We start from the raw sequence: 24561 nt of genomic DNA, 5'->3' as shown, positions 1-24561 counted from the left end.
ATAAAGAGCTCGTGATTGAATCTTGCTGGTGTTGCCTGTCTCTTTGCGGTCAGACAACGAACGGAGGCCGTCCGGGTTAAAGTCCCCGACATTAACAACCTCACTCGCCACCTTTTCTTTCTTCTGTTAATAAACCTTTAGGCTACGTCTACACTGCAGGCTTTTTGCGTAAGAATGGCTGTTCTTGTGCATAAACTTGCAGAGTGTCAACACTGCACATGCATTCTTGCACAAGTACATTTACAGTACAGCATTGTAAAACAGAGCTTCTTCTGGAAGAGTTATTCCTCTCCCCACGAGGAATAAGCCCTCTTGCACAAGAGCTCTTCCACAAGAAGGCAGTGTAGACAGGCAACAGGAATTTCTTGTGCAAGAAAGCCCTATGGCTAAAATGGCTATCAGAGCTTTCTTGTGCTAGAGAACGTTCACACTGCCTTGGACGCTCTTGCGCAAAAGCACATGGCCGTGTGGATGTGCTCTTGTGAAAGACTTTTTGCACAAGAACTCTTGCACAAAACAGTTCTTGTGAAAGAAGCCTGCAGTGTAGACATAGCCCCAGATTTTTGTATTCTAAAGGACTGGCCCAGCGTGATCTTGTGGGTAAGCTCTAAAATGTAAGTTGACCTGGGAACTGTGGCTGGTTCTTTGGGACTGGGAGAACCCGTTTAGGGTAGGTGAGATTGGGTTCTAGAACTCCTCACCTGTGTGCAGGCCTGGGGCAGATTGGGGCACAGGGAGAGCTGGGGTGTCTGAGGGGTTTTCCTCGGGAGGCTTCCTGCTGGCCAGATAGGCAGCTGAAGCACTCAGTGTGACTGGTTTGTGACCTGTTTGGGAAAGGTCTGGGGCTGTAAGCAGCCCTGGTTTTGAGCAATTCGCCTTGAGCGGATGCCCTCAGCAGCTCCGAGACCCAGCCCGGACTGTCTCAGTGGTGTAGACGGCAGGATCCACAGATCTTGGTCAATTGAGCTGTGGGTCAGGACCCCACGCTGTCTAAATTTGATTTTTGGTATTGAGAGTTCGGTTGGTTAAAGAGCCACTGACATGAGTCAATGACCATATGAGAGTCTGGACAGAAAGGCTCTGAACATTTTGTTCTTGGTGAAAGTTATTGCCTTTACTGAGAAAGTGTCTCATGAAGAACTGAGATCTTTGGTGGTGGCTAGAGATACTACAGAAGAAATGAGACTGCAACTTAAATATCAACAAGAACTTGAGGAATTTCGTCTGCTAGCTGAGCAGAGAAGGGCTAAGGCATGAAGAGAAGCTGATGAAGGGATGCAAGAATCCGCTGAGAGAAGGCAGAAGGTAGACTGAGAACATGCAGCGAGGATGGCAGAGTTGGACAGAAGAATCAGACAAGCTGAGGAGAGAGCTGCCAGACTTGAACTTCAGCTTAAGAAAATAGAAGAACAAAAGAGACTGTATCCGCCTGGGAGTTCAATGTATAACCATGTGGGTATGCGGTGTGATGATGACATGGCTGATGTCTTAACCCAGCCCCAAAGCATGTACGAATGCAACTCCTCTGTGTTACCCGTAGCTGACGGGGAGGTTTGTGAAGAGGGTGCGTGTGACTCTGGGCAGCTGTCTGGGGCTAGTCAGTCCTATTGTAACTAAGGGAGGCAGTTTCTCTAGATCAGGGGTCTCCAAACTTTTCAGCCTGAGGGCCGCATTAACTATCAAACAGCAGTTCGGGGACCGACTACACACTGATAAGTAATTACGCGAAGGAAATTATCACTAAATAAAATAGAGTGCAACATGTTTCGAAATCAGACGCTAATTGACACCAACACCTCCTCATCGCAACAGTCAACCGCAACTGGCAAACTGTGATCAAAATAATCAAGTCTTGAACCAGCAGCAAACCATTTAAAAACTCCGCCACTAGATGGCGTTATATCATCTCATTGACTGTGAACGGATGTAGAAAAAGTAAGCAGCGAATAAGGTTTTGCAATGTAATGATCGGTTGGAAAACATAATGCACTACTGCGTGCCTCTATTTTAATTCGGTAAAAACATAACGTCCACGTAAGCGGTGGCTGATCTTGGCAGGATACACGTAAATTTCCGTAATTTTTTTTCCGTAGACAAAAAGGTCTCCACGGGCCGGATGAGAGGGCCTCGCGGGCCGCATCCGGCCCGCGGGCCGTAGTTCGGAGACCCCTGCTCTAGATGTTTGCCTGAGGGAGACTGCCATGTGGCTGTGCAAGGGAGCAGTGAGCCTGTGAGTGAGGGCTCTAAGGGCTTGTCTGATGCCTCAGAGGTGAGGCTGGAATCAGAAGCAGGGCAGGGAGAACCCAGGAGTCAGGACAGTGCTTCTCCGGAGCAGGTTGCAGGGGATGGCCAGGGTGAATTCCTAGCTGAGAAACAAGATAACATTCTGGAGGGTGATGGGTTGTTGTGGTGATGCTTGTGAGTCTGAACTTGCACAAGCTGGAAGTGTTTTGTGTGAGGGGGCTCAGTGTGTGGACACTGGCAGTTTGGAGGCTGAGAGCAGCAGTGCATCAGCGAAAGAAGCTGTCTCAGAGTATGTCTACACTTGCACGCTAGTTCGAACTAGGGATGCAAATGCAGCATTCGAAATAGTCAATGAAGCGGGGATTTAAATATCCTGCGCTTCATTAGCATGATCTCGCCGGCACGCTACTCCGCTCAATAGCTGTTTCGAAAGTGAAAGTGCACGCTGGGACGCGTTAGTTCGATCCAAACCCCTTGGTTCGAACGAACGTTACTCCTCAAAAAATGAGAAGTAACAAGGAGTAACGTTCGTTCGAACCAAGGAGTTTGGATCGAACTAACGCATCGTGGTGCGCACTTTCACTTTAGAAACAGCTGTTGAGCGGAGTAGCGTGCCGGCGAGATCATGCTAACAAAGCATGAGATATTTAAATCCCTGCTTCATTGACTATTTCGAATGCTGCATTTGCATCCCTAGTTCGAACTAGCGTGCAAGTGTAGACATACACTCAGTTGCTAGCTGTGTGCCTGAGAATAGCCAGTGGTGCTGGGATGAAGGAGAGACTGTCTCTAGTTGTCTGTCCGTGTGTGGCAGCACCATGCCTGTGGGGGAAGAGAAAGTTACTCACCTTGTGCAGTCACAATGCTTCTTCGAGATGTGTCCCCATGGGCGCTTCACTCTGGGTGCTGGTGCGTCCTCGCGCTGACGACCAGAGATCTTTCTAGCTGTTTCCACCGTGCCGTGCACACGCCAGAACTCCCCCCTGTGTCATTGGAATCCGTTAGGCACGCGCGGCTCCTCCATTCCTTCTCTACCTGTTAGAGCATAGGACTTCGAGCAGGGGAAGGAGGGAGGGTAGTGGAGCACCCACGGAAACACATCTTGAAGAAGTACTGTTACTGCACAAGGTGAGTAACTCTTTCTTCTCCTTTGAGTGGTCCCCATGGGTGCTCCACTCTGGGCGGCTACACAGCAGTTGTCGACCTGAGGAGGTGGGTTTGGAGCCCCGTGTTAGTCACTGTGGACAATACTGCCTGTCCTACAGCCATGGAAGATGCAATTGAGGAAGAGAGAGCATAATGTTGTGCAAAAGTATGGTCCGAAGACCAGGTGGTGGCGTTACAGATATCTTGTAGAGGAACATTGCTGAGAAAGGTGGTAGTGTAGGACAACGCCCTGGTGGAATGTGCTATAATCGTTTCAGGTACATTTTTGTTGTAGAGTACATAACATGTTCCAATACACGAAGAGATCCATTTAGAAATCCTCTCCGATAAGATTGCCTGTCCTTTGGATTGTTCCGTGTAGGACAAAAAAAGGCTCAGGAATAGTCGCCAGGGCTTGGTGCGGTTGAGATAAAATGCAAGTGCCCTGCGGAAATCCAGAGTATGCCATGCTGCCTAAACTGGATCGGCATGAGGCTTAGGAAAAAAATGCAGGTAAGTGGATAGGTTTATTGACATGAAAAGGCGAAAGGACTTTGGGGAGGAACTTAAGGTGTGGCCAAAGTATCACCCTATCCTTTGTGAATACTGTATAAGGGGGATCAGCCATCAGTGAGACGAGTTCACTCACCCTCCTACTGGAGGTTATTGCCACGAGAAATGAGACTTTCATTGATAAAGGAGACCAGGAGCAGGTTGCCAGTGGTTCGAAGGGTGGCTTTGTCAAGCTCTTGAGAATGTGGTTGAGGTCCCAGATAGGAAATGGTGGTTGGACCGGTGGGAAGGTATTCGGTAGCCCCTTAAAACATCTTTTAGTTTTGGGTCAGCGAGAAAAGAGACCCCCTTGTCCTGTATGATAAAAGGCTGCTATGGAGGCTGCATGTACTTTGATGGTAGTAAGAGCTAGGCCCGACTGCTTCAGGTGTAGCAAATAGTCCAGTAGGGTGGGGAGGGGGGCATGCTCAGGGGATGTTATGTGGGAACTTTTGAACCAGTGCACGAATCTGTTCCATTTGTGGAGATACATTCTCCTAGTAGACTGCAAGGCAGTACGTGAGACTGCGTGGCAGTCATCTTTCTTGTTGGTAGGGGGAATAGATGCAGGAGACTGCCAGATGTTATCGGCTGGGTCCATAACGGCCTTGTCCATAGGGATTGCCAGACGAGAGGTAGTAGATGGTTCTAGTGTACGTAGGAACTTGTACTGTTTAACTTGTATCTCCTGTAAGTCCCATTCCTGTGCTAACGCCACCCTCTTGAAAATATCTTGAAATTTTCTAGAGTCATCACCGGATGGTGGAGCTTCACGTGTGCCTGCCTCATCAGGTGAGGATGAGGAATTATGTACATAACATAAGAACATAAGAACGGCCGTACTGGGTCAGACCAAAGGTCCTTCTAGCCCAGTATCCTGTCTACCAACAGTGGCCAGCACCAGGTGCCCCAGGGTATGTCTACACTACAAAGTTAGTTCGAACTAACGTCCGTTAGTTCGAACTAGCTTTCATAGGCGCTACACTAGCACTCCGTTAGTTCGAATTTAATTCGAACTAACGGAGCGCTTAGTTCGAACTAGGTAATCCTCATTCCACGAGGATTAAGCCTAGTTTGAACTTACTAGTTCGAATTAAGGGCTGTGTAGACCCTTAATTCGAACTAGTGGGAGGCTAGCCCTCCCCAGGTTTCCCTGGTGGCCACTCTGGCCAACACCAGGGAAACTTGTATGCCCCCCTCCCGGCCCCGGAGCCCTTAAAGGGGCACGGGCTGGCTACGGTGCCCGTGCCAGGTGCAAGCCTGCCAGCACCCAGCCAGCAGACCCTGCACCTGGCACGGATCGAGCCACCCACCCGATGCCCCCCAGCCCTCCCCCTCTTCCCGGGACCAGGCTGGCGGCTCCCGGGAGCTTGCCCGGGACCGCAAGAGGCGGGCACCCGCCTGGGCTAGTGCAGACATCATGGACCTCGTCCACGATCTCCGCACTAGGCACAGGAAAGTGGCCAGCTAGGGCAGGAGAGCTGCCAGCCTGGCCACCCAGGAGCAGGTGTGCATGAAAATCAAGGGGGTCCACTGAGACCCCCGACCCTGAGCCCTGGGCTTACAATGGTCGTCCTGGTTCAGACCAAAGGTCCATCTAGCCCAGTAGCCTGTCTGCCGACAGCGGCCAACCCTAGGGACCCTGGAGGGGATGGACTGAAGACAGTGACCAAGCCATTTGTCTCGTGCCATCCCTCTCCAGCCTTCCACAAACGTTGGGCAGGGACACCACTCCTACCCCCTGGCTAATAGCACTCCATGGACACAGCCTCCATGACTTGATCTCACTTCCCTTTAAACTCTGTTCTAGTTCTAGCCTTCACAGCCTCCTGCAGCAAGGAGTTCCACAGGTTGACTCTTTGCTTTGTGAAGAACAACTTTCTGTTACTAGTTTGAAGCCTGCTACCCATTCATTTCCTTTGGTGTCCTCTAGTCCTTCTTTATGGGAACTAATGAAGAACTTTTCTGTATGCACCCTCTCCACCCAACTCCTGCTTTTAGAGACCTCTATCCTGTCCCCCCTCTGTCTCCTCTTTTCTAAGCTGAAAAGTCCCAGTTTCTTTAGCGTCTCTTCATATGGGACCTGTTCCCAACCCCTGATCATTTTAGTTGCCCTCCCCTCTCCCACCCTCTCTCTTCCCCTCTCCCACCTCCTTTTCCCAGTCTCCCCGTTTTGTTCAATAAAGACAGATTCCATTTTTGAACACAATTGTCCTTTATTTTGTACATCAAGAAAAGGGGCTAGGGAAGGATAAGTGGAAGGAGGTGAGGGAGGAATGGGGTACGAGCCCCCGATGGGGAGGACTGGGCTGGCTCTGCGGGCTTCTGGGGGTGGAAGCTCTCCTGCAGCCCCCCAAATGCCCCCTCTCCCCAGATGGCAGCCTGCGGCAAGTGCAGCCGGTCTGATGGCCGAGTGGTGTGATGTGCCCAGTGTGGGTACTCCAGGCACTCCAAGCCAGGACTGCTTTGCAAGCGGGGCACCCCTGAGAACTGTCTGTCCGGGATGGGGGTCGGGACCCTTTAAGCACAGCCCTCGGCTAGCCTGAGACAGCATCTCCACGCTCTAAGTCCTCCTCTGATGCCCTGCCGGCACTGCTTCTGGCCATCCTTAAGCCCGGTTCAGGGTCCACTTAATGTGGACATGCTAGTTCGAATTAGCAAAACGCTAATTCGAACTAGTTTTTAGTTCTAGACGCGTTAGTTTGAATTAGCGCTGTAGTGTAGACATACCCCCAGAGAGGGTGGACCGAAGACAATGATCAAGCGATTTGTCTCCTGCCATCTCTCTCCAGCCTCTGAAAAACAGAGGCCAAGGACACCATTTTATCCCCTGGCTAAATAGCCTTTTATGGACCTAACCTCCATGAAATTATCTAGCTTCTCTTTAAACTCTATTATAGTCCTAGCCTTCACAGCCTCCTCTGGCAAGGAGTTCCATAGGTTGACTACACGTTGTGTGAAGAAGAACTTTCTTTTATTCGTTTTAAACCTGCTACCCATTAATTTCATTTGGTGTCCTCTAGTCCTTCTATTTAGGGAACTAATAAATAACTTTTCTTTATCGGCCCTCTCCACACCACTCATGATTTTATAGACCTCTATCATATCCCCCCTCAGTCTCCTCTTTTCTAAGCTGAAAAGTCCCAGTCGCTTTAACCTCTCGTCATATGGGACCCACTCCAAACCCCTAATCATATGTAGAAGGAACCTGTCTTCACCCTCTCAGAGCGACTTGAAGAATTTGGCTCTGTAATGGACGCAGTAAGAGGTGGCGAAGCCGGTGGTCTGGAAGTTGTTGAAGGAGGATGGTGATGACTTCGCTTGGGACGTGGCTCACATGGCTGCCATTGAGTAGCGTATGGCGGTGGTGGGTAACTATACTGTTGTGCATACCATGGTGGTGGGGGTGGAGGTGGGTATGTGTATTGTGTGACTAGAGGCTGCCAAGATGGAGGTCTGTGCACAGGACTAGAGTGTTGGGAGGAGAATCTGCTCCTGGGTTCCGTGCCTGCATCACTTGGAGATGGTGAGATGATCTGTGGGAGTGTATTGATTGGACTGAAGAAGTTGATGAGGTCGGTGCCAACAGCGAGCGGCTCCATACCGGGGATCGGTAGTGCGCAGTATGCTAGCTCAGTGCCGAGGTGTGGGATTTGTTCGGTGCCAATACCGGTGCCGAGTGGTACATGGGCGCCATGTCGGTGCAGGTCTTTTTCGCAGCTGGTGTCGGTGTCGCTGACCGGTGCCATGGCTGTTTCGATGCCGTATGCTCCTTATGGCCTGCCAGTGCGGAAAAGGAGGTTGGTGCTGTTGGCGCGGGCAGTGCCGATGATCTTTGTCTCGGATCCGAATGCGCTCGTTTGTGTGGTGCCGGTGTCTTGGCCAAAGTCGTACCAGACGTGCAGGCTTATCCGCGGTGCTGACCCGTGAGGCTGAGGGTGCCGAGGGTAGCGAGGAGGTTGGGGAATGAGCCATTCTCGATGCTGCCAGGGTAGACGGGGCAGAGGGACATGACTTATCTGTACCCTTGGTCAGTGAGGCCATTTCTGGAGCCGCTAGTGGGTTGTCTGATGGAGGTCGGAAAGACTTTTCATAAAGGATTGTTTTTAGCCTATTCGCTTGGCCCTAATGTGCTCTGGCAGTCAATTTCAAGCAGTGCTGACACTTCTGAGTCTGGTGGGATTCGCCGAGACACTTAATACAATTGGAATGTCCATCAGACACAGGCATAGAGTCCCGGCATGTCTGACACCTTTTAAAGCTGGGGGATCCTGGCATGAGGTGCGGGGAACAAGCGGCAAGCCACAACAAGATAACTTTTTTTTTTTTAACTATAGACTGGGGTGGGTATTAGGATGAAATAACTTGGACTCTGAGGCTATGTCTAGAGTGCAAGCCTCTTTCGAAAGAGAGCGTCTAGACTGCATGCGGAACTTTCGAAAGAGCAAGCCGCTTTTTCGAAAGAAAGCACCCAGTGAGTCTGGATGCTCTCTTTCGAAGAAGCCCTATTTACATTCAAGAACGCCTTCTTTCGAAAGAAGGCGTTCTTCCTCGTGAAATGAGGTTTACCGCCGTCGAAAGAAAAGCCGCGTTCTTTCAATTTAATTTCGAAAGAACGCGGCTGCAGTCTAGACGCAGGTGAAGTTTTTTCGGAAAAAGGCTACTTTTCCCGAAAAACCCCTGAGTCTGGACACAGCCTGAGGTAACTGTGGGAATTAACCAGGGTTTTAATTATTTCTAAGCGAAGTTGAAGAGAGAGAAAGAAGCTCCATCTGCTGCCGAGGATGGTAAAGAAGGAACTGAGGAGCTGTGCCACACGTGCGCCTAACGGATTCCAATGACACAGGTGGGCGCTCTGGAGCGTGCGTGGTGCGGTGGAAACAGCTAGAAAGATCTCCGGTCACCGGCACGAGGACGCACCAGCACCACAGTGGAGCACTCGAAGGAGAAGGGTTTCCTCCCAATCCTTTGTCTGAGGAAGGTGCCCCTCCACCTGTGATGGCTGAGAGCAGGACTGTTGTCCCAAAATTGGGTCTGGATACAGCTAAAGCCAAGAAAGGGGGTGGCCCTAGGTTTGTGTCTGCTGGAGAATGATGCTGTGACTGGGGTAGATCCATTCAGTGTCTTTGCAGGATCCCAGAGATCAGATGGTTCTGGGGCTTGTATGTTACCTGAGGAAGAGAGGATGGTTCCTACCTTGTGTGTGCTGGGACAAGGAGCCTTCAGGGTGCCAGTCCAGAGAGTTACAAAGGGAAGGAAAATGTCTCTGACCTTCTATCTCATGAGTCTGCCTGTTTGCCTGAAAGGCGATTGTCTAGGAATCCACCGGGTGGACCAGAGACGATTCAGGGAGTAAAGGAATCTCAGGAGTTGGTTACAGCTGAAGAGAGTACAAGCTCCATGTTTGGGAAAGATCAGGATTAAAGGCAGCAGTTTATTTCTCCAGACACTTGTTTCAGTGCCTAATAGACAGAGTTTTTCTGTTAACAGTGACACCACTGACTTGGATTTAGAAAGATCCAGTGTGGATTGTTTGGGAGAGGTCTGAGAGGGACCTCTGAGGCAGCAACAGCCAGAGAGTTGAACAGTCTTGTGATAACCAAGTGACTGTATTTGACCACCTTACGGGGAAGTCAGTGTGTTTGGGACAGAAATGTTTCCAGATTGATTATGAGAGTGGCCAGTGGCCATGTGGAAGCCGAGGTTGGAGGTGGAAGGCAAGAGATTTGTAAATTTGCTGTGTGTTGTTATTACCTAACTGACCAGGGGAAGAATGAGAATTTGAAGCACTTGGTGAACAGGGAAGACACACCCAGCCAGCCCTTTGTCTTTGTGAGGCCAGAGACTTCAGGTTTTGAACCCACAGGACAAGGGGGAAGGGCAGAACATGCTTTGGCGAAGGAAAATTGCAGTTTAAATCTGAAAGGCCAAAGCTACAATGCTATGGAGTCAAAGACGTGGCAAGAGAGGAAATCCTGTCAATGTACAAGTAAAATGCAGGACAATGTAGCACTTTAAAGACTAACAAGATGGTTTATTAGATGATGAGCTTTCGTGGGCCAGACCCACTTCCTCAGATCAAATAGTGGAAGAAAATAGTCACAACCATATATACCAAAGGATACAATTAAAAAAAATGAACACATATGAAAAGGACAAATCACATTTCAGAACAGGAGGGGGATGCGGTGGGGGGGAGGGGGAAGGAAGGTAAGTGTCTGTGAATTGATGATATTAGAGGTGGGGAGAGTGGGATGTTTGTGAGTTAATGGTATTAGAGGTGATAATTGGGGAAGCTATCTTGGTAATGGGTGAGATAGTTCAAATGTTTGTTAAGTCCTTGTTGGAAAGTGTCGAATTTTAACATGAATGACAGTTCAGAGGATTCCCTTTCAAGTGCAGATGTAAAAGGTCTTTGTAGCAGAATGCAGGTGGTCAAGTCATTGAGAGAGTGTCCTTTCTGGTTAAAATGGCAAGAAACTGTTTTCTCTTTGTGATCTTGTCTGATATCTGTTTTGTGGGCATTAATCCTTTGGTGAAGTGTCTGAGATGTTTGTCCAATGTACATAGCAGACGGACACTTTCGGCACATGATAGCATAGATTATATTTCTGGATGTGCAGGAATATGTGTTCTTGATCTTATAACTCACTTGGTTAGGTCCAATAATGGTATCAGCAGAATGAATATGTGGACAAAGCTGGCAACGGGGTTTGTTGCAAGGGAAGGTACCAGGGTTGGTATTAGTGTGGTATGTCCTGTGGTGGTTGGTAAGAATCATCTTGGGAGTCAGGGAGCCCAGGGCTGGGGGGCAGGGGCTGCATGGCGGGAGGCAGGGAGCCCAGGGCTGGGGGGCAGGGGCTGCATGGCGGGAGGCAGGGAGCCCCAGGGCTGGGCTGACAAGGGCTGCATGTCATAGAATCTTAGAGCTGGAAGAAACCTCAGAAGGTCATCAAGTCCAGCCCCCTGCTCTAGGCAGGACCAATCCCAACTAAATCAACCCGTCCAGGGCTTTGTCAAGCCGAGACTTAAACACCTCTAGGGATGGAGACTCCACTACTTCCCTAGGGAACCCATTCCAGTGCTTCACCCCCCTCCTAGTGAAATAGTTTTTCCTAATATCCAAGCTGGACCTCTCCCACCACAACTTGAGACCATTGCTCCTTGTTCTGCCATCTGTCACTACTGAGAACAGCCTCTCTCCATCCTCTTTGGAGCCTCCCTTCAGGAAGTTGAAGGCTGCTCTCAAATCCCCCCTCACTCTTTGCTTCTGCAGACTAAACAGACCCAAATCCCTCAGCCTCTTCTCATAAGTCATGTGCTCCAGCCCCCTAATCATTTTGGTTGCCCTCCGCTGGACCCTCTCCAATGCGTCCACATCCTTTTTGTAGTGGGGGGCCCACAACTGGACACAATACTCCAGATGCGGCCTCAGCAGCGACGAATAAAGGGGAATAATGACATCTCTGGATCTGCTGGCAATGTTCCTCCTAATGCAACCTAATATGCCATTAGCCTTCTTGGCTACAAGGGCACACTGTTGACTCATATCCAGCTTCTCATCCACTGTAACCCCCAGGTCTTTTTCTGCAGAACTGCTACTTAGCCAGTCGGTCCCCAGCCTGTACCAATGCTTGGGATTCTTCCGTCCCAGTCCTTGTCCTCGTTGAACCTCATCAGATTTCTTGTGGCCCAATCCTCCAATTTGTCTAAGTCACTCTGGACCCTATCTCTGCCCTCAAGCGTATCTACCTCTCCCCCTAGCTTAGTGTCATCCACAAACTTGCTGAGGGTGCAATCCATCCCCATCTCCAGGTCATTAATAAAGATATTGAACAAAATCCGTCCTAAATCCGAACCTTGGGGCACTCCACTAGAAACCGACCGCCATCCTGACATCGAGCCGTTGATCGCTACCCGCTGGGCCCGGCCTTCTAGCCATCTTTCTATCCATCTTACCGTCCATTTATCCAATCCACAATCCCTTAACTTGCTGGCAAGAATAGCGTGGGAGACCGTATCAAAAGCCTTGCTAAAGTCAAGGTATATCACATCCACTGACTTTCCCATGTCCACAGAGCCAGTTACCTCATCATAGAAGCTAATCAGATTGGTCAGGCACAGCTTGCCCTTGGTGAATCCATGCTGACTATTCCTGATCACTCCTCTCATCCAAGTGCCTCAAAATGGATTAATTAAGGATCCCTTTCATGATTTTTCCAGGAACCAAGGTAAGACTGACCGGCCTATAGTTCCCTGGATCGTCCTTCTTCCCTTTTTTGAAGATGGGCACTACATTTGCCTTTTTCCAATCATCCGGGATCTCTCCCGATCTCAACTTTTCAAAGATAATGGCCTAAGGCTCCTCAATTACATTTGCCAACTCCCTCAGTACCCTTGGATGCACTAAGTCTGGACCCATGGATTTGTGTACGTTTAGCTTTTCTAAATAGTTCCTAACCTGTTCTTTATCCACCAAGGGCTATCCTTCATCTCATCTTGCGTCACTTAGCGCATTAGTCCGGGAGCCCAACTTGTCCGTGAATACAGAGGCAAAGAAAGCATTTAGTACTTCAGCCTTCCCCACATCATCTGTCACTAGGTTACTTCCTTCATCCAGTAGAGACCCCACACCCTCTGATCACCTTTTTATTGTTAACATGCCTGTAGAAACCTTTCTTGTTATCCTTCTCATCCTTAGCCAGTCGCAATTCCATTTGCGCTTTCGCCTTCCTGATAACCCCCCGGCATTCTCGAGCTAGACCTTTAAACTCCTCCCTGGTCATTTGTCCAAGTTTCCACTTTTTGTAAGCTTCCTTTTTGTACTTAAGTTCACCAAGGATTTCCCCTTTGAGCCAATCTGGTCTCCTACCATGTTTGCCTCTCTTGCTGTGCAGCGGGATGGTTTCTTTCTGTGCCTTCAACAAGGCTTCTTTAAAATACTGCCAGCTGTCCTGGACTCCTTTCCCCTTCATATTAGCATCCCAGGGGATTCTGCCCATCAGATCTCGGAGGGAGTCAAAATCTGCTTTTCTGAAGTCCAAGGTGTGTATTTTACTACTCTCTTTTCTTCCTTTGGTCAGGATCCTGAAATCTACCATCTCATGATCACTGCTTCCCAGGTTGTCACCCACCTCTGCTTCCCCTATTAGTTCCTCCCTGTTTGTGAGCAGCAAGTCAAGCTGCACATGGCTCCTGGTCGGATCCTTCAGCACTTGTACCAAGAAGTTATCCCCAACATTCTCCAAAAAAACCCTGCATTGTCTGTGTACTGCCGTATTGGTCTCCCAACACATGTCAGGGTGAGTAAAGTCCCCCACGAGAACCAGAGACTGCGATCTGGAAACTTCTCTCAGTTGTCCAAAGAAAGCCTCATCTACTTCATCCACCTGATTCGGTGGCCTGTAGTAGACACCAACCACATAATCACTGCTGTTGTTTGTACCTCTAAACTTAACCCATAGACTCTCAACAGGTTTTTCTCCCTCTATATACTGGAGTTCTGAGCAATCTGTGCTCTCTGCTGCCTGTTCTTCCTGAACAGTCTATGCCCTTCCATGACAGCACTCCAGTCATGCGAGTCATCCCATCAAGTCTCTGTTATCCTAATTGTCAGGAGGCAGGAAGCCCAGGGCTGGTTTGGGAGGGCCTGCAGATCGGGAGGCAGGGAGCCCCATGGCGAGGCTCGGAGGGGCTGCAGGTCGGGAGGCAGGGAGCCCAGGGCTAGGCTGGCAGGGGCTGTGGGTTGGTAGGCAGGGAGCCCAGGGCTGGGACAGCTGGGGGCAGGTGCCAGTCAGCCATTACCTTGCTGAAAGCGAGGCATTTCCATTCAGTGATCTGCTCAGAGATGGTGCGGAGCAGCCTCCAGACTTGCTCATGGGCTTCAATGAGCGCCCGGCCGCTGGCCACGAAGGACACATCTGTGCCCTCCCCTGGGAAGAACAAGAGAGCGTTTATGGGGAGGGGTCTTTCCCCCAGCCCAGACAGGGAGCAGCACAGGGATTGCTGTCTCTCCCCGGCTGGTTGGCGGATGCTGGGAGGAGCGCTCTTTGGCTTTTGGGGCACAGGGAGGTGGGATACCCTCTCTGGGCTGAAGACAGGTGGGGAGGGGTCACCCTGGGGACAGCCAGGTGTTGGCTCTGGGCAGTAGGGGGCCCTAGCAGGTACAAGCAGGGGGCCCATCATTCGCATGCCTGTGAGGATCTTCTGGGAGCGGCACAGCTCAGCCACCCGGCTGGCCATGGCCTGGTAGCGGTGGTGCAGCTCGTGCAGCTCTTGCTCCATTGCCCGCGGGCTCTGGGAAGGGTCCAGGAAACGCCCTGTAGTGGCCGTGGTCAGCAGCTCTTGCAGCTCCTGGCTGGCTCTCTGCAGGGAGCCTACAAGTTCAGCAACGATACTCATGTGCCGGGAGACAAGGAAGTCCGAGGCCTCCTGCTGCTGGTACACAAAGGCCTCCCAGGTGTCCAGGAGCTAGGGACAGAGCAGAGGCCAGTCAGGGGAGGGGGAGCAGGGAGACTAATGCACACGATGTCCTGGGCTTGGGCTTGGATTCCTGGGTTTGGGAAAGGCTGCATTGGCTGCCACTGCCCACGGCTCCCAAAGGCACCACGTGCAGGGCAGCCAAACCCAGAACAGAATGGCAGGATTCCAACCCGGAAGGGGAACGTGTAATACAGACAGGTTCTGGGAGCACCACTGAGAGGGTCAAATCAAGGCAAATTGCTTAGAGACGGGGCTACTTACAACCCAAGCCTGGTGTTCTTGTCTCTAAGGCACCAAACCAGCTTCACCAAGCACTGGCCAGCAAGAAACCTCACAATTCCACAGACACTCCAGCGTTCCCTGCACCCCAACCAGCCCCCCCTCACACAGGAGAGAGGTTATAACCCATCCCCCCACCTCCCCTCAGACACCCCAGTGTTCCCTGTGCCCCCCCAGCCCCACCTCACACAGAAGAGAGGTTATAACCCATCCCCCACCTCCCCTCAGGCACCCCAGTGTTCCCTGTGCCCCCCCAGCCCCACCTCACACAGGGGAGAGGTTATAACCCATCCCCCACCTCCCCTCAGGCACCCCAGTGCCCCCCGTACCCCCCAGCCCCACCTTACACAGAAGAGAGGTTATAACCCATCCCCCCACCTCCCCTCAGGCACCCCAGTGTTCCCTGTGCCCCCCCAGCCCCACCTCACACAGGGGAGAGGTTATAACCCATCCCCCACCTCCCCTCAGGCACCCCAGTGCCCCCCGTACCCCCCAGCCCCACCTCACACAGAAGAGAGGTTATAACCCATCCCCCCACCTCCCCTCAGGCACCCCAGCATTCCTTGTGCCCCCCCAGCCCCACCTCACACAGGAGAGAGGTTATAACCCATCCCCCCACCTCCCCTCAGGCACCCCAGTGTTCCCTGTGCCCCCCCAGCCCCACCTCACACAGGAGAGAGGTTATAACCCATCCCCCCACCTCCCCTCAGGCACCCCAGTGCTCCCTGTGCCCCCCAGGCCCACCTCACACAGGAGAGAGGTTATAACCCATCCCCCCACCTCCCCTCAGACACCCCAGTGTTCCCTGTGCCCCCCCAGGCCCACCTCACACAGGAGAGAGGTTATAACCCATCCCCCCACCTCCCCTCAGGCACTCCAGTGCTCCCTGTGCCCCCCAGCCCCACCTCACACAGGAGAGAGGTTATAACCCATCCCCCCATCCCCCCCCCCCCCTCTGGCACCCCAGCGTTCCCTGTGCCCCCCAGCCCCACCTCACACAGGAGAGAGGTTATAACCCATCCCCCCACCCCCCCTCAGGCACCCCAGCGTTCCCTCTGCCCCACCCAGCCCCACCTCACACAGGGGAACATAAGAATGGCCATACTGGGTGTCACGTTACTAGATGTTAAGGGAAGCAGCCAGGTCACTGCTGCACCCCTGGGGGGGTGTTTGCCCCAAAAGTTGGTACAAAGAGGGCCTTGTGAGGTGTCAAACAAAAGCTTACTTTCTACTGAGTCTGTCTATGCTCTTCATATATCTGTATAATGTCTGTGTGTGGAGTTATGAATATGTACTGTATGTGGAAACTGGAAGTTTCTCTGTATGTGGTTGAGCAATGGGCTTCGCCTATGGACATGCTAATTAGCAAGGCTCCAGGGACAATAGGTCTCCTAAGTACCAGAGACCCACCTAGGTGCCTGGTCAGAGACCATGTGACTTTCTCCAGCTTGGAAGAAGCCGGGGGGGGGGGGGGGAATATAAATAAGCCATGTGGCCGACTCCATCTTGATGCTCGGCTCTTCATCGCAGAGGCAGGAAGAAGAAGTTACTCACCCCGTGAGGTAACGATGGTTCTTCAAGATGCGTGTCCCGTGGGTGCTCCGCTGTAGGTGTCAGGCTTGTCCCAGCGCCGCTGATCGGAGATCTTTTCCAGCCATGGTCTGCTGGACCGCGCATGCGCGAAGTGTGGCTCGTGGCTTTTCGCACCATTTGAGTGCACGCGGTCCAGCCCCCGCCAGTTCCTCCTGCCTCTTGATCTGAAAGATATAAAGTAAAGAACTCTGAAGAGGGGAGGAGGGTGGGTCGTGGAGCACCCACGGGACACGTATCTCAAAGAACCATCGTTACTTCACAGGGTGAGTAACTTCTTCTTCTTCGAGCAGCGTCCCGTGGGTGCTCCACTGTGGGTGAATGTACAGCAGTAGCTCACGAATGGAGGAGGGTTCGGAGCTCACATGCCATAACCAAAGATAACACAGCTGCCGCCACCGCTGAGTCTGGTATTAAAAGATTCGGGATGGCGTAGTGAGTGGCAAAGGTTAAGTCCAAAGACCACGTGGCCGCTCTACAAATCTCTCTCAGTGGGACTCCCCTGAGGAAAGCAGTGGATGTGGCAACTGCCCGAGTTGAATGGGCTGTCGATGGCAGTGGTTTGCTTCGCAGATTACAGCAGTGTCTTATACATTGCACAATGATGGAGGAGATGTGCGGTGCGGCTAATGGTCGGCCTTTAGAACGTTCCATGACTGATACTAGTAAAGAGTCCATCTTTTGGAATGGTTTAGTTCTTTCGATATAAAAGGCCAGCACCCTCCTCATGTCCAGAGTGTGTAAACAGGCATGCTCCAGAGAGTGATGAGGTTTGGGGTGGAAAACTGAGAAGACTATAGGCTCATTGATATGAAAACGTGAGTTCACTTTGGGGAGAAAGCTCGGACGTGGTCTCAATATCACTCCTTGATGGGTGAATACCGTGTAGGGAGGTGAAGATGATAAAGCAGCCAATTCGCCGACCCTTCTTGCAGATGTAATAGCCAGCAAGAAAATAACCTTCATGGATAAAATATGAAGGTCGCACATCGCCAAGGGCTCAAAGGGTTTCCCCATCAAAATATCGAGAATCATTTTGAGGTCCCAAGGGTCCACCGGTTGAGTGTGGTGCAGATACAGATTGGTGACTCCTTTGAGGAATCTCTTCATTGTAGGATGGGAGAATAAAGTATATCCGTCAATAGGTTTGTGAAAGGCGGTTATTGCAGCAATATGTACCTTAATGGAGGCGTAGGAAAGGCCTGATTCTCTGAGGTGTACCAGAATGCTCGGTATCGGTGCAAGAGTTCGATTCATGTTTGTTTGAGGACACCATGATGAAAAGCGAGACCACTTTGAGAGGTAGGTAGTTCGTGTGGATGCCTTTCTGCTATTTAGTAATATGTGTTGACAGTTTGCAAACATGTTATTTCTGACCCTTGGAATCAACTAGGTACCATGCCGTCAATGCTAGGTGGTTGACCTGTGGATGAAGAAGGGAACCGTGACTCTGTGAAAGCAAATCGTGTCGTATTGGTAACGGATACGGGGGACATATTGACATACGATGGAGGTAAGGATACCATGTCTGACGCGGCCAAGAAGGGGCTATTATGATTACTGTGGCTTCTTCCCTGATGATTTTCTCCACAGTCCTGGGTATTAGAGGCGTGGGAGGGAATGCATATAGGAGGCCACAACTCCAGTTGTGAAGAAAGGTGTCCCCTTTCAAATTCCGGCCAAGCCCCGCTCTCGAGCAGTACTGGTGACATTTTGCGTTGCCGTGAGTAGCAAACAGATCTATTGACGGAATCCCCCAGCGATGAAAGACTGTGGAGAGCACCTTGGGATGTAGCTCCCACTCGTGGTTGGGAGAGAAGTGTCTGCTCAGGGTATCGGCTGTGACGTTGTCCTGGCCTGGAAGATACTCCGCTATTAAAAAGACATTGTGTCGGTTGCAGAAATTCCATAGGCGCACCGCTTCTGCACACAGGGAGTGAGATCTGGCTCTACCCTGTTTGTTTATATAATAGACAGTTGTCATATTGTCGGTGAGGATTCATGTGACTTGTCCTTGGATAATGGGAAGAAAATGTTGGCAGCCATTGTATACTGCCTGGAGTTCCAGGAAATTGATATGCATCAACGATTTGTTGGAAGTCCATAAACCTTGCACTTGTTCATGCTGTAGGTGGGCACCCCATCCGATGAGTGACGTGTCTATGGTAAGCTGCACCGAAGGTTGTGGGCGATGAAACGGTACTCTTGACAGTAGGTTGTCTGGAACGGTCCACCAGGCTAGCGATGCTTTGACATGATTGGGGACTGCTACTGTCATGCATATGTCGCAGGTGTTTGGGGGACAAACTGTTGCCATCCAATGTTGGAGGCATTGAAAACATAACCTTGCGTCTTTGATGACGTAGGTCATGAAAGCCATATGCCTCATGAGTTGTAGACAGCGCAATATGAGGACTCTTGGGCTGATTAAGAGAATCTGAATTAAGTCCTGTATTGTCTGAAACCTCGATGGAGGCAAGAGAGCTCGTTCGCGTATAGAATCTAGATGAGCTCCGATGAACTGTATTGATTGATGTGGTTTCAGGGATGACTTGGGTGCATTGAGAATGAGCCCCAGTGCTTCGAATACTATCCGTGAAACATTTGTGACATGGTACACTTCCTGCAGCGACTGAGCTCTGATTAGACAGTCGTCAAGGTATGGAAAAATCATCACCTGGAGACAGCGAAGATATGCAGTCACTACGGCAAAGGTCTTGGAAAAAACCCGCAGAGCCAATGAGAGACCGAAGGGCAGGACCTTGTACTGAAAATAGTCTGCGTAGATTTGAAAGCGTAAGAATCTTCTGTGCGCTGGATGAATAGCAATGTGAAAGTACGCGTCCTGGAGATCAAGGGATGTGAACCAGTCCCCGTTCTGAAGTGCTGGGATAATTGTAGCCAGAGTAACCATTCGAAACCATTGCTTTCAGAGATAACGATTGAGAGCACGGAGGTCTAGTATCGGTCTCCATGCCCGACTTCTTTTCCATTATAAAATATCTGGAATAAAAGCCCTTGCCCCTGAACTCTGTTAGTACAGGCTCTATCGCACCAATGGTGAGCAGATGAGTGACCTCCTGCCTGAGGAGGGACTCATGAGAGGGGTCCCTGAAAAGGAACAGGGCAGGGAGGGAAGGGGGGAGGCAACAATGTGAAAGGAATGGTGTAGCTGAGTTGGATTGTTTGAAGAACCCATTTGTCGCTGGTGATGTAGGCCCAGTGACGGAAATATGGTCGCAAGCTATGATGGAATGTCATGCGTGTAGCACTTAGACCGGTAACAGTGGGGATGGCTCTCAGTCCCTCAACGAGAGTGTCAAATTTGTTGTCTGTTACCCTGTTGGGCGGGCGCCTTAGGTGGAGGACGCCTTCATTGTTGTTGGCGCTGTCTGCCCCTTTGTTGATCTTGTGGTCTATAAGGAGGCAGCTGCTAAAGAGGTCTTTGCCGCTGGTAAGGGTTGTATCTTTTGCGGCGATACGGTAGTACGTACATGCCCAGTGTTTTTCATGTAGTCCTAGAATCTTTCCCCGAGTGTAAAAGCTGATCTGTCTTATCAGAGAAAAGATTTTGTCTGTCGAAAGGGAGATCTTCGACTTTTGATAGGAGGTCTTTTGGAGCAGATGATTGTTGCAGCCAAGATGCCCTGTGCATAACGACCAAAGTCGCTGTTGCGCATGCTGCAGTGTCGGCAGTATCCAGGGCAATGTGCAAAAACTGTCCTGGAAGCTGTGTAGCCTTCCTGAATTACCGCTTTTAAAATATCCCGTTTGGTATCTGGGAGATGTTCAAGGAGCGGAACTAATTTGGCATAGTTGTTGAAATTATGGTTCGCCAATAATGCCGAATAATTAGCCATGCGAAGAGTGAGTGTTGCTGAAGAATACACCTTGCGACCAAACAAGTTGAGGCGTTTGCTGTCCTTGTCTGCCATAGTGGACTTATGTTGGGGCATCTTTGCTTTCTGTTGCACAACATCCACAACCAACGAGTTGGGCTGTGGGTGCGTAAAGAGAAACTCCATCCCTTTGGCAGGGACGAAATACTTTTTGTCCGCCTTTTTATTTGTGGGTGGTGCGGAGGCAGGTAGTTGCCAAATATCATCAGCTATTTCCAAAATAGCATCATCCAGTGGTAAAGAGATTATGGGCTGGTGTGAATGTTTGATGTTACGGAGAAGGTGGTGCTGTTTTTGCTGAACATCTTCCACCCGTACCTTTTGGCTTTCCGCCACCCTTTTAAAGAGCTCCTGAAATTGATGGAGATCGTCCAAGGGTGACGTGCCCCCTTGGAAAACTACGTCATCCGGGGACGAAGAGGATTGGTCTGTAGGTGACCTGTCCTGTATAGGTTGGTGAGTGGTACTAGTCTGTTGTACCTCCTGAACTTGAGAAGGGGATGCCGATGGAGTTGGTGGTCTTGAAGGTAGTGAAGTATGATGGTGGTCCTTGAGGGGGTACGAGATGACCATCGATGGCATGGTGGAGACGTACGGTGGTGGTAAGGCGACGACGAATGTTGCATTTTTTAAAACCAGGCATTATAACTATTTACAGGAATAGAACGAAGTAATTTTTTTTTAAATGACTGAAACTAAACTAATAACTATAGTAACTATAACCATAAAGATTTAAACGTTGTTTGTCTCTCTGACAGAGTCTGTAGAGAGCGATCGATTGATCCGTCCGCAGCCGAGGACGGTCAGGAGGAACTGGTGGGGGCCGGACTGCGCGCACTCAAATGGTGCGAAAAGCCACGAGCCGCACTTTGCACATGCGCAGTCTGGCAGACCATGGCTGGAAAAGATCTCCGATCTGCGGCGCCGGGACAAGCCCGACACCTACAGTGGAGCACCCACGGAACACTGCTCGAAGAAGAAGGCAGGGATTGAGGAGCTGGAAAGAACTGTGGACCCATCCTGACAGGATGTACACCAAAGACTTTTAAGTGAGCAGTTATAACATCTCTGCTGCGAGCCTGCATCAAGAACTGGGAGATCCAATGCATGTAACGTATGATACTTTAACAACCTTACTCTCACACTTTTCTTTCTGGTAGTAATAAACCTTTAGATGGTAGATTCTAAAGGATTGGCTCAGCGTGGTTTGTGGGTAAGATCCAGAGTGTAAATTGACCTGGGATCTGTGGCTGGTTTCTTGGAACCGGACAGAACTTGTTCGGGGAAGGTGAGATTAGGTCCTAAAACCCCTCAGCTGTGTATGAGGCCTGGGGCCGTCTGGGGCATGGAGAAAGCTGAGGTCTCAGAGGGGTTTTGCTCGTGAGGCTTCAGGCTGGCCAGGCAGGCAGCTGAAGCACTCTAAGGGGCTGGTTTGTGGCCTAATTGGGAAGGTCTCCAGTCTGGTGGCTGTAAGAAGCCCCGAATTTGAGCAATTTGCCCTGAGCGGATGCCCTCAGCGGTGCCCAGACCCGGTCCAGTCCGTCACGGTGGCGTAGTCGGCAGGATCCACAGATCTTGGTCAATTGAGCTTTGGGTGAGGACCCCACGCTGTCTAAATTTGATTTTTGGTGTTGAGAGTTTGGTTGGGTAAAGAGCCACTGCAATGAGTCAGCACCAGTATAAGAAACTAAGCAGAGAGGCTCTGAAGGATTTGTGCTCACAGAGGGGCATTGGCTTCCTAAAGAAAACTACTAAGCAACAGCTGACAGTTCTGCTGATGCAGAATGACCTGCGGGTCAAGAAGCGGCCTCCACCGGATGCTACAGATGCAGTTGCAGAAGAAATTAGAGAGCAGCAGGCATTGAGGAAACTGGAGCTAGAACATGAGAGCGCCCTTGTGGACCTGCGTCAAAAGGTGAAGGAGGCGGAAGTCAAAAGGGAGCAAAGGATGAAGGAGGCGGACCACGCTCGGCGAATGCAAGAGCTGGCAGCAGCGGAGAGCTCCAAGCGACTCCAACTCCAGATACTTGAGGCACAACAAAAGGTGCAGCAACCTGGGAGCCTACCCCCTCTTGCCAACAAGAGTTGAGAAAGGATCAGTCCTGTCTACAAAGATAACGAGGACATTGAGGAGTTTTTGGCCACCTTCGAGTGCATTTGCAACGTGAACCAGATCCCAGATGACCAGCGCATGCCTGTCCTGATGACCAGACTGACTGGCAAGGCCAGAGAGGTATTTAATGAACTGGGGGAGGAAGAAGCTTTAGACTATGGGCAGTTTAAAGACTATGCACTGAAACGGTTCAGTTACCCCTGAATCCCACCGGGTTAAGTTCAGGAGTTTTAAGATGTCTAAGCAGGTGTTCTTATGTGGAATATGCTCACAAGCTGGTGGTGTCTGAAGCGTATCGGGAGGAATTGTTGAAGTTGGCCCACAATGGTCTGTTGCAGGGCATGTGGGTGTAGGCAAGACTTGTGATAGGCTGGAGCAGAACTTCTATTAGCCTTGCCTGTTCAGGTCGGTGAGGGAGTATTGCCGAAGCTGTGAGTTGTGTCAGAAGCGTAAGAGATCCAGGGGGCCCAGCAAGGCGCCCCTGCAGCTTCTGCCTATCATTGGGGAGGCCTTTGCCCGAGTGTCAGTGGACATTGTGGGCCCATTCCCGAGGCCCTCCAGGAACGGGAAAAAGTACATCCTGGTGGTGGCAATATTGAAGTGGCAGGGAAGCCAGTGATGGAGTATGTGACTAAATTCAAGGACAAGCTGAAGGAGATTATGGGGATAGTTCAGGAGAATTTGAGTGACAGCCAAGGGGCCCAGAAGGCCTGGTATGATAAGGATGCCGTGGAGAGGGCGTTTGAAATATGGGATTTGGTGTTGGTGCTGGACCTGGTGAGGAGGAATAAGATGCAGGACGTTTGGAGCGGGCCCTGTGAGGTGGTGGAGAGGGTGAATGTAGTGACCTATGACGTGAGGAAGGCCCGTGGTCAGGGCGGGGTGCAGAGGGTGCACGTGGAGAGGATGAAGGCGTACCTAGAGAGGGAGGTGAACGTGAACATGATCTGTTGTGCTGAGGAGGAGGCCATGTCAGTCCCTTCGGTAGATATGGTGGCTGAGAGTCAGGAAGAGACACCTCTTGAGAGCATAGAGATGGGGGAGGGCTTGACTTCCTTGCAGAGGGAGGAGTTCCTGGTGCTGCTGAAGCATCGTCAGTGAACATTCTCCAACAGGCCGGGGCTCACTGACAGAATATAGCATTCTATCCACACGACAGGGCCCTCAGCACTCAGCAGAGCCTATAGGGCCAAGGGAGTGATGCAGGGGCAGATTCAGGAGGAGGTGGAAAGCATGTTGGCCATGGGCGTAATCACCAGCTCCCTAATCACCAGATCCCGAAGCCCCTATTGTGATGGTGCCTGAAAAGGACAGGATCATGAGGTTCTACATAGACTACAGGAAGGTGAATGCTATCACGCAGCCTGACCCTTTCCCCACCCCCAGAATAGAGGATCTCTTAGACACACTGGGGAAGGGGGGGGGCAAAGTTCATAAGTACTCTGGATCTGACTAGGCAGTACTGGCAGATTCCCCTAGATGCTGATGCACAGGAAAAGTCTGCATTCATTGTGAAATCGTGTCCGTACTAGTTCAAGGTGATGCCCTTGGGCATGCGGAATTCCAGGGCCACCTTCTTGAGACTGATCAATAAAGTCCTGCAAGGACTGGAGGGTTTCGCTATGGCCTATATTGACAACCTGGCCATTTTCAGTGTCTCCTGGTGGGATCACCTCAATCACACAGGGGTGGTGCTGCATCAGCTCGGGAAGGCCTTGAAGCCGTGCAAAACAAGAGTGTGTGTGTGTGCGCGGGGGGGAGGGGCGGAGGGAGAAAGAATCCTCACTAACTCTTATAACTAACACTGCACAACCAGAAGCAAATAAATGCTAATTACGTGCATGAGACTGGTGTGCCGAAGTGGGGCACTAGGGATTCAAATGGGGCTGCATGCAGAGAGGGGCGCTCAGTGTCCCTGGGTTAACAGGGGAAGGCAAAGGATGCTGGTTGTATAGGGAGCAGAGCTCAGTACCTTTCATGAATCTCTTGGTAGTCGGGTGGGCGAAAAGGGAGGTCCCCTCAATAGGCTATCTAAAGGCCGAAATTGCCGCTCTAAGAGACGAACTCTAAGAGACGTTAATGCTAAGCCTGTGTCTTTTAGGTACAAGAGGTAATCGAGGACACGGCGAAGGGGAGCTGAGTAAGGGAGCAGTTGCTGGGTGGTGCACCAGGAGGCAAATCTGCACCATTTTGAGAGGTAAGTCTTTCTCGTTGTCTGCCATCGACTGTGGATGAGTATGTCTTGAACCTGAGTAA

At 50.9% G+C, this 24561-nt stretch overlaps 1 protein-coding gene across 1 annotated transcript in view; it reads right to left on the bottom strand.

Annotated features, from left to right (window-relative positions):
* Positions 1–24561, bottom strand: part of DNHD1 (dynein heavy chain domain 1) — a 274296-nt gene that overhangs the window by 151807 nt on the left and 97928 nt on the right. The window contains exon 14 of the mRNA XM_089775427.1: positions 13747–14412. Coding sequence (XP_089631553.1) covers positions 13747–14412 — 666 coding nt within the window. The remainder of the gene's footprint in view (positions 1–13746; positions 14413–24561) is intronic.

The sequence above is a fragment of the Pelodiscus sinensis genome, chromosome 1 (genome assembly GCF_052426305.1).
Source record: "Pelodiscus sinensis isolate ZL-2025 chromosome 1, ASM5242630v1, whole genome shotgun sequence".
Classification (NCBI taxonomy): Eukaryota; Metazoa; Chordata; order Testudines; family Trionychidae; genus Pelodiscus; species Pelodiscus sinensis.
The sequence above is the reverse complement of the archived record's forward strand: the minus strand, read 5'-3'. Positions and strand labels throughout refer to the sequence as shown.